Source organism: Cryptomeria japonica, chromosome 2 (assembly GCF_030272615.1).
Source record: "Cryptomeria japonica chromosome 2, Sugi_1.0, whole genome shotgun sequence".
In the NCBI taxonomy this organism is placed as follows: Eukaryota; Viridiplantae; Streptophyta; class Pinopsida; order Cupressales; family Cupressaceae; genus Cryptomeria; species Cryptomeria japonica.
This window is the reverse complement of record NC_081406.1, coordinates 297,790,431-297,806,654: the sequence shown is the minus strand read 5'-3', so window position 1 is coordinate 297,806,654 and position 16,224 is coordinate 297,790,431. Positions and strand designations below refer to the sequence as shown.

General features: G+C 37.4%; 1 protein-coding gene across 3 annotated transcripts in view; it reads left to right on the top strand.

The window, feature by feature from the left end:
- The window catches only part of LOC131044391 (ubiquitin carboxyl-terminal hydrolase 14), a 125,232-nt gene that overhangs the window by 14,396 nt on the left and 94,612 nt on the right, over nt 1–16,224 (top strand). For 2 of the 3 annotated variants that reach the window (XM_057977710.2, XM_057977711.2), the window contains exons 4-5: nt 4,146–4,258; nt 4,401–4,737. In XM_057977710.2, the coding sequence (XP_057833693.2) occupies nt 4,146–4,258; nt 4,401–4,737 (450 nt within the window). Of the gene's footprint in view, nt 1–4,145; nt 4,259–4,400; nt 4,738–16,224 lie in introns of those variants that run through there. The other variant, XM_057977712.2, reaches the window with a different exon arrangement.

Below are 16,224 nucleotides of genomic sequence, written 5' to 3'. Positions count from 1 at the left end.
GGCTGACTCGACTCGTGACTCGGCTATGACTCGGCAAAATAAAAAACCCTTGAAATTTAGAGATTTTTAACGATTTAAAACTTGTTTCATGCACCCATTATTGATTAAAGCTTAAAGACACTATAACATCATCAAATAGAAGCTAATTTGATCACATATTTACATCCATCACATGCGTAGAAATGTAAATTGTAGCTGAAGGAAATAGAAAACATAGATATATAGAGTTATAAATGTTGTCAAATATATATAAAATCCATGACATCAAATGTTTCCAAACATATATGTAATTGTAAACAAAAACAAGTCTATGGCCCAGGCTCTAGCTCATCCTCAGCCTCAGAGTAGTCTGTTTGCCTCCTACAAATGCGTCTAAGGTAGTTCCTGGATGATTGAGTAGCCATAGTCTCTGCCTGTGAGGTGCCACAATGATCAACATCAGTTGTGCCTGTGCCAGATCGTGCTCTATCCTCCTCCTCTGCCATAGCCACAGCCTCAGCCTCTTTGTTTGCCTGGTCAACCCACTCATGGTCCTCCTCAGTGAAGACGGGATCGGTAGACTCAGCGATCCACTCAGACTTTGGATCGATCTCCGCTAAAGTGATTAGAGAGGAGTCAGTGTCCAAAATCTGTTTGGTCCTAAGAGGGAGGTTGTAATGAACAAAAACAAGATCATTCAACCTCTCCATAGATAATCTTTTACGCCTCTTCGAGTGGATGTGCTCGAACATGGACCAATTGCGCTCACATCCAGAAGCACTGCATGGCTGACTCAAAACACGAATGGCAATTTTTTGAAGGTTTGGGGTTGAGGGCCCAAACATTTGCCACCATCTATCTGCAATAACAAAAAGAAAAATAAATCAAACTCATTTCCAACTTTAAGGCTAGATTATAAAATAAAAAATTAAAATGCATAAGCCATAAACTAAAGAATCTTAAGTTTACATATATTTCTACCTGGCTGCAATTGTGTCCAAGCCTCTATGCACATGCTGCTTGCGAAGATTGCCCCTTCTTGATTATTATATTTATCCAGCTGGAGTGTTGTACTTGAGGCTGTGCCATCAGTACACAACTTCTGTACCATTGTATGCCACTAAGAACCTCCTCATCTGCCTTGAAGTCATCATGGAATCGAAATGCCGGATTGAGGTAATAGGCTGCTGCATGGATGGGCCCGTGAAGCTGGTTTTGCCATCTCCTATCAATAATCTCCCAAATGGGGCCATACTTATCCTCATCTCTTGCATATATGGACCTAATGGCCTCCTTGGCCCTCTCCATACCCTCATATATATAGCCCATAGAGGGCTTCTCCCCATCAACAACTCGTAGAACTACGAGGGGCTCAGTGACCTACACATAATGTTAAACAAAAACAATTAAGTCACAAATTAAATTAAAAAAAAAGCAAAATTGCAAAGTTAAATTGTAAATAAATTAAAATTAAATTACTAAATAATAGATATTGCCATGATTGTAGATAAACTTGCTGATATTTTTGGCCCTTTCAACTATTGATTTCACCCATTCAAGCTTACCAATATCCTCCAACATGAGGTCAAGGCAATGGGCCACACATGGAGACCAAAAAATTTTCGGGTGCCTCTCCATCAAAAGTTTACCTGCAGCAATTTTAAATTAATTAGAAATTTTGATGTATTAAGAAAATTTTAAATAATCATAGATGCCTCTCCATCAAGACTTGAAAAGTTCAAAGTTTACCTGCAACAACATAACTTGCTGCATTATCTATCACCACCCGCACCACATTTTCTTCCACTACCTCTTGTATGACTTCCTCCATAGTCTCACATAAGTATGTGGCATTTTTCACATGTGAGGAAGCATCAATAGACTTCAAGAACATGGTGGATCCTGAAAATAGAGTTTCAACAAATCAAAATTTAATTTATTCAATGCATTTAGGGAAGTACAAATTAGAATGAATCATGATCAATCACCTCCACAGGAAACAAGAAAATTTAGGAGTGTTCTATTCCTCCTATCCGTCCAACCATCTGTCATGATGGTGCAACCCTTTTGGCTCCAAGATTGTCGGTGGTCCTCTAGCTCAACTTTCATATCCTCAACCATTTCTAACAAGAGGGGGCCACTTAACTTAGCATCAGTAGGGGCTTTAAATCCCGCACCACAAATGGTTATGGCATCTACCATGCCTTGCCAATAAGGAGACCTGTCACAAATAGATTATGATTAGACAAAGTAGAGTTCAACTTCAAACTATAAATTTACTTTTAAACTTAAAGCAATCAAATAAAAAAGAATTACCAGGCTGCAATAAATGGAATGTTGCAAAAGTACCAAAACTTGCAAATTTGTTTTTCTTGCAGCATCATGAACCTCCTTGTTCTAACCCATGCTCTCAAGTGAGGGTTGTGCCCCAGGAGTACTGCGTGGCACAAAATAACTATCCAACTTGGATTTCCGAACTCTAGGGCCAAAGGTATAATAGTGTCACTAGGAGTAGAAGTAGAAGCACTAGCACTAGCAGAAGCACTAGGATGAAAGGGAGGCATGGAAGAACCCTCTCCAACACAGCCTGCGGATGTGGATACAGATGCGGGTGCATGGGAGCCAATAGCACTTAACTCTTCCAATTGCCTCTTCTTAGTTAACTTTTCTTGTTCATGTGTTTCTAATTGGACATAACAAAAACGTTTTGCCTCAGCAGTTTGTTTTTTACATACCTCAATATCATAGCCAGGTATGCCGGCAATATGGTATTTAAATCTATTGATGCCACCAAAATTAATTTATTTACAAAAAAAACATTTTGTTTGATTTTTTTGTCTGCCAATAAAGTCTTCAGTATATTTCCAAGCCTCATCCTTTTTAGGCATTGTGAAAAATGAATGTTTTTTAAACATGAAGGCTGCTGCACTAAGAAAAAATTATAAAGTTATAAACTAATAGAAAAAATCAGCAAACCCTACTTTTTTTTAAGAAAAAATTGTAAATACATGTTTACAAATTTTTTCTAAAAAAATGTAGGGTTTGCACTTTGCTATTATTCTACTTCTCTCATTGAAGTTAAGCTAACAAAATAAAAACATTCAAGATTTGGAAAGTTAACTGTTAAACTAAAAAAATTTAACAAACAAATGAAAAAAATCCATTAACATACCTAAAAAAACCAACAAAATCTACAAAGTTTAACACTTACCTCTTTCAAATAAGTGAGAAGTCTTGCTATGGACTTCTTGATGCTCTCAATGCAAGCCTATGGCCTCCCCAATGTGATTTGTGGTCTCCTTGATGCTCTTCTTACCTACTGGTTGCAAACCTATGGCCTCTTGTTTTCCTTCCTCTCTCTCACTTTTCCTCTCTTCTTCTCACAACTAGCAATTAGAAGACCTTTTAGGGTTAAATGAAAGAGAAAATAAAAAAAAAACATGTGAAAAAGCTTTTATTTTTTTTTGTTTTTTAAAATCGAAATTTGAACATGCCGCCGGTCGAGTCTTAGAGCTCGGACTTGGCGAGTTATGGCCAAAACCTGCCGAGTTAGAGTCCCGAGTCAGTAAAACTCACCGAGCTTGGCTCGACTCGCCAACTCGGCGAACTCGCTTGACTTGTGGCGAGTCTGGGAACTTTGGTCTAGATACTGACAATCTATTTGCCAAATAATCAGCAAGGGGGGTCGTTTGAGCCTTCGCTTCATTATTGGTGCCATCATTTAATTTTTGTGCTCCTATTGCCAACACTTAACCTTTATCATTTCTCGCAATGCATCCAGCTCCCAATGAATTTGGATTTCCTTTGAACGCGCTGTCAAAATTTATCTTTATCCATCCAACATCCGGCTTCATCCAAATTTCACTACTCTTTGCGCACTGAGGAGGATCAACCCTAGACGGCCCGTTAACGGGCCTACTAATATATTATTATTAAGTAGTGTGTATATATATATATATATATATATAATTTAATAAATCCAAAATTTTATACTTTTGATTTGCCAATTTTTTCCCCAAATGATTTTTTTGCTGCGAGGATTATAAGTGTCAACATATTATTTATAGCTTTTGTAGATATGTGCTGTTTTTTTGCTACTCTGTCTGGTCCTTCTGACTTCTAGAGATTTCATTGACAAGCCTTGAAAGTTTGATTTATCTTTGTAGGTCTAGAAGGTGGCTTTGAAAATCGAGAGCCAGAAAATGAGGAATTTTACAATATAGTAATATTGCCGGATTTTGTGATGCTTCCATTTCCATCGGTTGAACTGCCAGAGAAGGTGAAAATTCTGTATCTCATTTAATTTACTGTTTATGGCGTTTATGGTTGAGATTCCAAGGTAGGATTTTTATATAAACATGGAAAGGTAGTTGAGTTTGTAGCATTAATTTTTGTGCTCTTAATTTCTCTAAACATGTCAGGTTAGGCTGTCAGTTGATGGTGTATTGGCAGCTACTGGGGCAGAGCGCAAGGAACAGGTGGCAGCTTGGACGGCTGATAAAAAGCTAGTTAGTGGTTATGCTGTGAATCTGCAGCAGATTGATAATGGTGTTGTAATACCTCCTTCTGGATGGAAATGTGCAAAATGTGACAAAGTTGACAACTTGTGGCTGAATCTTACTGATGGAATGATTCTTTGTGGGAGACGGAATTGGGATGGAACTGGAGGCAATGATCATGCTGTTCAGCATTATAATGAAACAAAATACCCTTTAGCAGTAAAGCTTGGTACAATCACAGCTGATTTGGAAGCTGCAGGTAATGAATATATACATGTTTAAGACCAAGACCACTATTTGCAGTTGATTGACATCTTTTTAAGGCTGTCTTTGGATATTCATATAAGAGTAACGTGCAGTTTAAAGGTTGCATGCTTAGAGATAAATTGGAAGTATAATGTGCCATCGATTTTGAAGCAGATTTTTTGGGCTTATTTCTTTACTGATATAGTTTGGAATTTTTACTAAAAGGTAGATTAAAAAAGTAAGCATCCTATAAGTGGCAGCACCAATTTTATTAACTTCAACACAAATCACTAATAGACAATATAGTTACAGCCACTTTTAACTTCTGGGGACACTTAATCCACATGATTAGATACATAGGACCTATACTAAAGAATATTGGTGCCTATGGAATATAACAAAGCTGGGGTGCAATATAACCCTTAGGTGATAGATGGTAGTATAGAACTTAGTTGTCATGCTCCCGACCTAGAGACACAGATCGCAACATTTATAAACTATTTCCTTTAAGCTTCAGCAAGGAAACACAAAAGCCAACGATAGATTATGGGTAGCGATTCCTCCAAAGGGCATATGTTTTACCAAACAAGGAAGCATCGATTGGTTTGGAAGGTCAGTGATTAGTATTAAGAAGGGCTGTTTCACTTATGAGAATGTGTATCCATTTTGAAGAGTTGCTATTCTAATAAAAGCTGAGACTCTTCATTCCTTCATGGGGAATATAAAAGTTGGATCTATTGGGGGAATATAAAAGTTGGATCTATTGGGGAAAGACATCGAAGAAAGGCATGTCTGAGTTGGAATTAAGGCAGAAACAGCAGATAAAGGAATCATTATAAAGAATTAAGTAAATAAAGTAAAATATAGTTATTTAAAATATTAATAGAATTTATCTATTATTCCAGCTTTACATTAGAATATTTAATTACTGCAGGCAGGTGTGTAAAATAAAAAAGATGTATATGGTGATTTATGAATAAATAATGTAGGACAATTATATTGTGTGAATTTTATAATTGAAAAACTAATTATAATCTCCTTGAAATAGTCTATTTGGAATCCAAATGGAATGAATTGCAAATAGGAAGGTGTTTTCAACCTTTCGAGTCACGAGTGGTGAATGTGTGCTCTCAAGCTTGTTGAGGAAGGCAATCCTCATTGTTTCTTATCAAGCACACCATCTTGACATGCAACACTTGTGGGCTGGGAGGTGAATGAGTGCTTCTAGGCTTGATCGAGGAGGGTGTGATATCTACAAGGTGGCTTGAGGGATGGAGTTGACTTATGACCCTACCATATGCCTTGGGCCAAGGGGCGAATGAGTGCCCTTGGGCTTAGGGAATTCTCCAAGTACGCTAACTTGCAATGGATATTGTGGGCCAGGGGGCAAATGAGTGCCCTTGGGCTCCCCTCAAGTATGTCAACCCACAATGGTTGGACTAAGCCCTACCCGTGCTCTTGCAGTACAAGGGAATCTCCCCTTGAGATTGTGGTTTCAATACATTCCCTAGGAATTCCTAATATGGCTATCAAAGGCAATTGCTTAAAATTTTAAATAGTCAACATGATTTTACTATATATATATATAATGTTGAAAATTTAGTTTTATGACTAAGAATATTGTATAAAGTTTGAAATTGAATTATGCTATTGAGACTTGAGTTGGAATTCTTCTATTTTGACAAGTTGTGGGCGGAGCCCCAAAAGGGACATTACAGTGGTATCAGAGTCTTGATCCTATCAACTTGAGGATCAAGGAAAATAGTTGATGGATCAAGCCAAAGAACTCAAAGGGTATTAGAGAGAGAAAAAGGAAACTTGCAGCAAGCAATAACTCTACTTAAAATGATACAATGGGTGAATTATTTGAAGATGAATTGAGGGCTTTAATGGAACACAACAAAAGGATAACACGAGCTTTCATGGAGCAAAATGAGAAGACAGCCCAGTTACTCGTACAAACCCTTCAAAATATGAACAACACATTTAGTACTCTTAGACCCAACCAAAATAAAGGGAGGGATGTAAGGTCTAACCCCTCAGAAAATGACCATAGGATGCCCCAAGGATCAACACCTAGGATAACTGGACCAATATTTTCACCTAGAGAAGAAGAGGTTAACTTACTAGAAAATGACTTTAATGAATGTGCCGAATCCTATTCCAATTTGGAACCAAAAATTAGGAGAAATATTCCCTTTAAGGACTTTTGTGATGCTTGTACACCCAGGAGAGAAAGGGGTGAGCCCAATCAAGATTTAGGGGATAGAGTAAGTAAAATGACTCTCCTAAACGTTGATGGGTCAAAAAAAGTTATTGTTTACTCTTGGGTCCAAAAGTTAGATATTACTTTTCCCTCAGCCCAATGACCAAAGAAGACGCCATCAAATTTGGTATCCTACACTTAGTAGGAGTTGTACACGATTGGTGGCATCATGGTATCATCACGCAAGGTCACCAAAATACAACCACTTATGATAAATTCACTTAAAAGACTCATTGAAAGATTTCCAAAAAGCATCTTGAGAAATATTTTAAAGAATTGACTCAATTAAGATAAGGGTCCATAGAAGACTATGTGGCAGAATTCAAATGGATCGCAATCATGGTCCCTAGGACTACCAAAAGAAGATTAGCTTACCTATTTATAGAGGGACTATCAGAATCTTTTTGTGGCCTAGTAAGTGCCCTTGATCCTACATCTCTCCAAGATGCAATCCTAAAGGCCCTACGACTTGAGACCATAAAAACAATGGATAAAAGTTACTCCAAAAATATCTCTTCAAAACCACAATTCCAAATACCTTTCAAAGGGAATTGGCAACAAAATGCACCAACCCCTTAAACACGCTCCACTTGGAAGAAAAGGGTAGATTGTCGGGAAAAGGGTATATGTTTCTATTGAGAGAAAAATGGTTTCCAGGTTTCAAGTGTACAAAAAGAGGTCAAGTAGGCAACATAGAGGCATTAGTCTATGAAGAAGTGTGGGAAGAAGAAAAGGAAAACCCAAGCAAAAGAAGGTTTGATGGGGAAGATTATGGAACCTTAGCTGCAATCTCAAAAGCGTCTAGGTACCTTGCCTTTCAAATTCGTAGTGTTCTAGAGGGATAAAAGTTGACCATCCTTGTGCATAGTGGGGCAACACACAACTTTATTGACAAAGAATTGGTTACAAGAATGAATTTGGAAGCAAAAGATTTTGAGGGCTTTAAGGTAGCCATGGCTGATGGGTTTAGTACCCTGTGTACAAGAAGGATTCCACAACTAAGCATCACCTTGGGAAGGTACACAATTAAAGAATACTTCTACGTTGTAAATATGGGAGACACTGATGTAGTTGTGGGTATCTAATGGTTGCTCTCTTTGGGATGTTTCTCGTAGGACTTCCAAAAAATGGAACTTAGTTTCAAACATAACAGACAAAGTAATTTTACATGGATTATCTGATGGATCCCCAAGGGTAATTTAGTTCAAAAGGATGGAAAGAACCTTTAGACATGGGTGGGTTGTATGGGCCCTTCAATGCATGATACTTGACAAGTCTTCCTCTAAAGGCAAAGAAGTTAAATGGAAGGGTCTACCTATAAAAGACACCATGTGGGAAGGAGTCGGGATCTTTGATCATCTAAATTTAAAATTGCTAGAGGACAAGCCTTCTCAAGAAGGGCGGACCGTCATTCTCTTGACCTAGAGATTCAGATCGCAACATTTGAAAATTATTTTCTTTAAGCCTCTGTAAGGAACACAAAAGTCAATAGTAGATTATGGGCAGCAATTCTTCCAAAGGGTATATGTTTTACCAAACAAGGAAGCATCGATTGGTTTAGAAGGGTAGTGATTAGCATTAAGAAGGGACGTTTCACTTATGAGAAGATGTATCCATTGTGAAGAGTTGCTATACTAATAAAAAGTAACTCTTCATTCCTTCATGGGATTTTAAAAGGTGGATCTATTCATTGGGAAAAGACATCAACGAAAAGAAAGTCTGAATTGGAATCAAGGTAGAAACACTAGATAAAGAAATTAGCATAAAGAATTAAGTAAACATAGTAAAGTAAAGACTTCAAAAGATTAGTAGAACTTATCTATTATTCCTGCTTTAAATTGAAATAATTAATTACTGCACGTAGCTGTATGATGTTAAAAGATGTATATTGTGTTTTATGAATAAATAATGTATGATGATTATATCATATGAATTTTATAATTGAAAGTAATTATAATTTCCTTGAAATAGTCTATTTGGAATCCAAATGGAACGAATTTCAAATAGGAAGGTGTTTTCAATCTTACAAGTCACAAGCATTTAGATAGTCGTCCTACTTTGTAGCAAGCACAACACCCCAAGATGAATCACTTGTGGGTTGGGAGGCAAATGAGTGCTCCCGAGTTGATCGAGGAGGGTGTGATATATCTAAAGGTGGCTTGAGGGATGGAATCTGCTTGTGACCCTACCATGCATCGTGGGCCAAGGGGTGAATGAGTGCCCTTGGGCTTGGGGAATTCTCCAAGTATGCAACCCGCAACGGATATCGTGGGATAGGGGGTGAATGAGTGCCCTTGGGCTTGAGGTTTCCCCTCAAGTACGCCAACCCACAATAGATGGACTAAGCCCTTCTTGAGATTCCTTGTCCTCAAGCAATGTTAAAGTTGGATGATCAAAGATCTCGGCTCCTTCATAAATGGCGACTTCTATAGGTAGAGTAGACCCTTCCATTTAACTAGATACCCAAGAATAGTCTCATTCCTTAACTTCTTTTTTCGCATCTCAAGGATGGGTTCGAGCTCCAAAATTAACATGCCTTCATTGAGCGGGGGCAATTCTAAACATGGAGTAAAATGCTGTCCCACTACTTTCATGATATTAGAGTAATATGTTATATTTAGCTTATAATGGTCATTTAAGTCGTTTAGTTAGTTTTTAGTACTTTCTTTGTTTCTTTCAACTTAGTTTGCTTTGCCGAGTTGTCAATTGTTTCCATTATAGAAATATCGTTTGTAATCTCTTATTTAAGGAGTCTTTTGCTCCTTTGTAATATATTGATTATCATTTCATGGTACTAGAGCAAAGGTTTTTCTTAGAAGTTTTATGGCGATTTTTTTTTTAATAAAATTCGTGGTTCGTTTACCTAGAATTTTTAAAAAAGTTTTTGAAGGATTTTTTAATAAAAATCATGGGTTTTTTTTTTGGCTAAAAATTATGACGTTCATTTTGCAAATCACGTGGGATTTGTTTCATTTGTGAATCATTGAAGGTTTTTTTCTGAAAGTTATGTGGTTTTTATTGCTCAAAATTGTGGGTTTTTATACTAAAAATCGCATTTATGTTTTGTCAGGCAAATTTATTGGCCTCTTTATATTTTCGCAGCTGTCTTCGGCTGAAAATTGCATTTATTTTTTTCTTTGGGCAAATTCATAGGCCTCTTCTTTGTATTTTTGCATTTGTCTTCTGCTAAAAAACACTTTTTTTTTTCTCTAGGCAAATTCACGGGCGTCTTCTCTGTATTTTTGTATTTCTTTGCTGAAAATCACGACTGCCTTTTGGTTTATTTTTTGTACTATTATTTTGTTTGAAATTGTGGGTATCCTGTGTTTTTCACATGACTTGTTCTTTGTTCGCATCAAGGTTTTCTTCAAGAAAAATGCGGCAAAATTCTTCAAAATCATGGGGTTTTCTAGTTTGTAGTTTTTTGCACGATTTTTTTCCAAAATTATGGGTTTTCTTCTAGGCGCAAGTAGGGCTTGCATGTTGTGTCTTTTTATGACTTTTTCAAAAAAAAATTGTGGGTTTACTCTTTAGTTGTGCGATTAGGGTTTTTAGATTCTTGCTAGAATTGAGCCAAGTTTTTGACAATTTTCAAAATCGTGGGTTTCTACTGGATTTTTGAAAATTTGCAGACCTTTTCTTTTACGATTTTTGAAGAAAATTGTGATTGCTGTTTATTGTTTGGGGTTTTCAAATTTTTTTCAACACTACATTTTACTTCGTTCTCCATGACTTTGGATAGCGGGAGGGTTGGCATCATTGACCAACATCATGTTGGAAGGCAATTAGTGCTTCAATGACTAAATTTATAACACCTGGAAACAGTAGATGCTCACAATCTTCGAGTATAGGTGTCTTGACTAGATAGTTCTTTGTATATACATTTGTCCAATAGTTGCGAGTAAAGATCAAGACAAGTTCGATGAGTGTAATCGTGTAGTGGTTATGTTGCTCAAATTACTAGTCATCGATGAGATGCTGCTAGAAGTGTTGTTTGACAAGATTGCTGCAGAAATTTGGACTCACTTGAAGAATTTGTATGAGACATCAAATAAAGGCAAAGCCTTTTTTCTTAAAAATATGTTCTCTATTTTGATGGATGACAAGATGTCTTTACATGATCATTTCAATGAAGATCAAGGCCATTTGTGATCAATTGGAGGCCATTGGTTGCAATATGGAAGAAGAAGATATGGTCGTTATAGTGCCGAATAGCTTACCACAATCATATGAACATTTCATAGAAACATTGAACTCACCTTTACAAATGTTGACCTAAAGTTCGAAGAGTTGTCCAACAAACTCTTGCTGTAGGATAGATGGAATAAATAGTTTGGTAGTAGCAATGGTTCATTCAGTGTAGAATAGACTTTTACTGCGAAGGACAAAGGCAAAGACAAGTCCTCTCCGCAGAAAGGACAAGGCAAATTTGATGATACTTCCAAGAATCCGAAGAATATCACATGTTATTATCGTGGTAAACTTGGTTATATGAAGCACTGCAAAAGAGGTTGGCTGATAAAAAATCCAATTAGGGAGGGACTTAACAAAAAGCTCATGATGCAGAGCATTCAGTGAAGAAGTTTGCCTTCTATGCGTTCATGGCCAAACGACCAACAGATAATGCAAAGTCTTGTGCCTGGTATATTGATTTTGGAGCATCTCGACATTTTACACATAGGAGAGATTGGTTCATGGAGTATAATACTTGCTCAGATTCCATTTTCTTCAGTGGTGGTGAAGAGTATATAGTTGTTGGCAAAGTCAATGTTCAAATTACTTTTTGCGGGAGAATTTTCATTTTCTCATGTATACTATGTTTTGGGCATGGAGCTCAATTTGCTCTTAGTGAGTCAGCTTATGCGCCATTGTCCCAAGTTGGACGTCATCTTTAGTGCACATAAGTGTCATAATGTTGACAAGGAGTCCAAGAAAAAGATTGTAGTTGGCGTCGAAGATCATGGGTTGTATTGGCTAGTTGGTACAAGAGAGTCTCAAGAACATGCAATGGATGCAAAGAGTTCATCTCTCAACACTCTTTGGCATCAACGTTATTGGCATCTCAACCTATCTTATCTCTCTCAATTGGCTTGAGAGAATTGGGTAGAAGGTTTACTTGAGATTCAATAGCGAACATAGTGTATGCGGAGCTTGCCAAGCAGGGAAGCAACATTGAACTCCATTTCCAGAAGGACAAGCTTGGAGAGCATTAAAGGTCCTTCAATTGGTTCATGCAGATGTTTGTGGACCAATGAATATTGCATCAGTCATTGGTGCTAGGTATTTTCTCTTGTTTGTTGATGATTTCAATAGGAAAATGTGGGTGTTTTTCCTCAAAGCAAAATATGATGTGTTTAATGAATTTTAGAAGTTTAAAGCTTAGTTGAAAAAAGTCTGGATGTCCAATCATTACTTTTAGGTCAGATAATGGGGGTGAGTTTTGTTTCGACGAATTCATTGACTTCTGGTTCTAAACACGGTATCAAATGTTAGCTTACCACACTGTATACCCTTCAACAAAATGGTGTTGTTGAGAGGAGGAACCAAACTATTACAGAAATGGCTCGATGTATGTTGGAGAAAAAGAGTGTTCCAAAGAAGTTTTGGGTTGAGGTAGTTTACATTGCAGTATACCTTCTTAACAATTCTCCCACACAGTCAGCCAAGAAGATGACCCCAGAGGAAGCTTGTTCTTGGAGGAAACCAAGAATCAACCATCTTAAGGTTTTTGGTTCTACTGCATATCTTTGGATTCTAAATGCTAGGAAAATCAAATTGGATTTCAGAACTTAGAAGTTGATGCTTACATGTTACAGTGATACTAAGAAGGCCTATCAACTGATTGATGTGGACACTAATCGTCTAAAATTCAGCAGGGGTGTTGTTTTTGATGAAGGTGGTGGGCCTTTTCAGCTCTCTTTTAACATCAAGAGTCCTGAAGATCAGCATCTATAGGCTAAAGGCTTGGGTGTTCGACTTCCATTAGCTCCAGTCGAAGGGGGGATTCTGACGATTCCAACCCTATGGAATCTCCTAGACAAGTACCCATACTAATAGATTTTCCTCAAGTCAACTCGGATTAGTATCCAAATGAATTCATTCCAGACAGCCCAAGTCATAGTGATCACCGTGATTTGAAAGAAGATGCATCTACCCTACGACTTAAGTGGCGGGAAAAACTTAGTGGTGATGTTTGGGATAGTGAATTGGTTAAGGGTAGATCATCCAAAGGCAAGAGCAAGAAGAGTACAATGAACTTTGCTCTTATTTGCAACATTCATAATGTTTATGAGCCTCAAGATTATTTTGAGTCGAAAGGTAAACTTGAATGGGAAAAGACTGTGTAATTTGAACATCATAGTTTTTTGAAGAACAATACTTGGGTTCTTTAATCTTCCACCAAGGAAGAAACCCATTGGTTGCAAATGGGTGTACAAAGTCAAGTACGAAGTTGATGGAACCCTTGACAAACACAAAGCACAGTTGGTGGTTGAAGGATTCTTGCTGAGAGAAGGCATAGATTATGAGGAGACCTTTGCTCCTACAACAAAGATGAGCACCGTTCGTCTTGTTCTAGCCATTGCAACATAGTTTGGTTGGAAAGTCCATCAAATGGACATGACACTGCCTCAAGGTTTTAGGTTGCAAGAAAAGAGCATCAGGTATGCAAACTGGTGAAGGCTCTTTATGGCCTAATGTAGGCCTCCAGGGAGTTGTACATAAATAATGACAAGTATTTGGATGCATAGGGCTTTCAACGGAGTCCTTTAGATCCCAATTTATACATTAAAAGTAGTGACAGTGATATCATTCTTCTTGTCATCTATGTGGATGATATTATCATTATTGGTAGTGGGGCACATTTGGTTGAGCAAATCAAATCGAATTTGTGTCAGGCTTTTGATATGATAGATTTAGGCATTTTGCATTATTGTCTACATGTAGAAGTTTGGCAGATAGGTGGCAGTATTTTGTTTTCAAAGTCTAAATATACCAGGAGTTTGCTAGACAAGTTCAGAATGACATATTACAAAATCTCGTCTACACTTATGGAGAAAGGGTTGAAACTTTCAGCCAAATCAGACTCACTAGTGGTAAATGGGTTAGCTTTCAAGCAACTAGTAGGCAACCTCATCTATCTTATAGCCACTAGACTTCAGTTAAGTTATGAGTTATATTTTTTGTTTCATGACAACTCCTAAGGCAAAACATTGGGTTACGACGAAGCAAGTATTGCGATATATGAAAGGGACATATAACTTTGTCAAAGATCCTCGCCTAACTGGTTTCACAGATTCAGATTGGGGCAAGTTTGTTGATGACAAAAAATATACTTTGGATATGTTTTTAGTGACCTGGACTAGTAAGAAGCTCAATAGCTCTTTCCTCGACAGAAGCAGAGTATTGAGGAATTGTCAAAGCAGCATGGGAGGCATTATGGGTTCAGAGGATGCTTTTTGATATGAAAATGTCTCAAGTAGGGCCTTCACCCTTGTTTTGTGACAACCAAGGGGAGCTAAAGCTTGCCAAAAATCTAGTCTTCCACAAGTGTACAAAACTTTAAGAGCTTTATTGTCGCTTCATACGACAACTTGTTGAAGATGGATCAGTGATGATGCAGTGTGTTTCAATTGAGGATCAAATTGCAAACATTATTACCAAGTCGCCGAATTTGGACAAATTTGTAAAATTTATGGCCAAACTTGGTAAATTAGTAGAATGACCATTAAGGGAGGGTATTGAAGTAATATTGTTAGATTTAGTTTATAATGGTCATTTAAGTCGTTTAGTTAGTTTTTAATAATTTTCTTTGTTTCTTTCAATTTAATTTGCCTTGTTGAGTTGTCATTGTTTTCATTATAGAATTATCGTTTGCAATCTCTTATTTAAGGAGTCTTTTGCTCCTTTGTAATATATCGATTATCATTTGATTTGAGATGAGACATAGAAGATATTATGGATTCTGCTATCTTTTGGTAGTTCCAACTCGTAAGCAACCTCTCTTATCTTTCTTAAAATCTTGTATGGCCCATAGAATCTAGGTGTGAGATAATTGCTTATAGGGTTGTAACCTTAGAAAAATTGAGGCCCCAACTTCGAATGTCCTTTCAGTCCTGTTGTGACCTAATCACACATCACCCCATTCCAAATGGGGACCCCCTGCATTTTTGGTCCACTTGGTCTTTTGGTTGTGGTCTTTTGGGTGGTTTAGTAGTAGTTTCTTCGATCTCCTCAGGTCCCTAAGTGTTTTTGCGAATTTTGGTTATGTTTGCAAATGTTTTGAGTAAATATGGCAAAGTCTAGAGTTTGTTTTGTCTATTTTAGGGTTTTTACCCTCAGACTTAGATTTCAGGTCAGTATTCTTAGGGTTTTGAGAAATCTGAACGAAGCAATGAAATAAGAACCCTTCAAGGAAGCTACCAGTGAAATTTGAGCGAATCTTGAGGACTTACTATTTTTAGTAAGTTTCACTGCATCCTAGATTGGCCTAATTTTGCGTTTAAATAAACTTATTATTTTTAGTGTCCTTGTGCCCCATTTTGCCCTAATTTGATGTTTGGAAGAACTTACTATTTTTAGTAAGTCTATTTTTGGTTGGTCTATGTCTGACAGATGGCAGGACACAGATGGTAGGACACTGATGGCAAAACATTCTTGAAAATCCAAGTTCTATATCCAGAAAAGTTGAAAAAGTAGACAGATGATAAAAAATTTGGCAAAGTTTGGAATCCTTTCCTAAAATGGTAAAGTATGAAAATCTATTTGAAGGCATGAAAATTTTTCCTTCACCGAGAAATTTTCCTCTATCCCAAAGTGGCACTCAAGATTGGAAGGTGGGCACATTTCACAAGGCAAGAAGGATTTCCCAAAATCCTTGAAATTCCTGCACCCCTACCAAAGTGCGCTCAAGTAAGGTTGATGGGCGCTAAAATCAAGTTAGGGAGGAAATTCCTCCATCACCTCAAATTTGCACCCAAGCTAGAGGGTAGGGCGCCAAAACCTAGACAAGGAGGAATTTTCTTCTCCAACAAAATGCCTTCACCTCCTATGAAATGCACTCTAGGACAAGGATGGGTGCCACAACCATGTCAAGGAGGAATTTTCCTCTTGGAGGAAATTCCTCCACTATGCCTCATTTGCGCCTAGGACAGTGGAGAGAGTGTGGATTCCAATTTAGGGAGGAATTTCTAGTTTTTCGAAAATTCCTTCACTTCATCAAAATTGCGCCCAAGG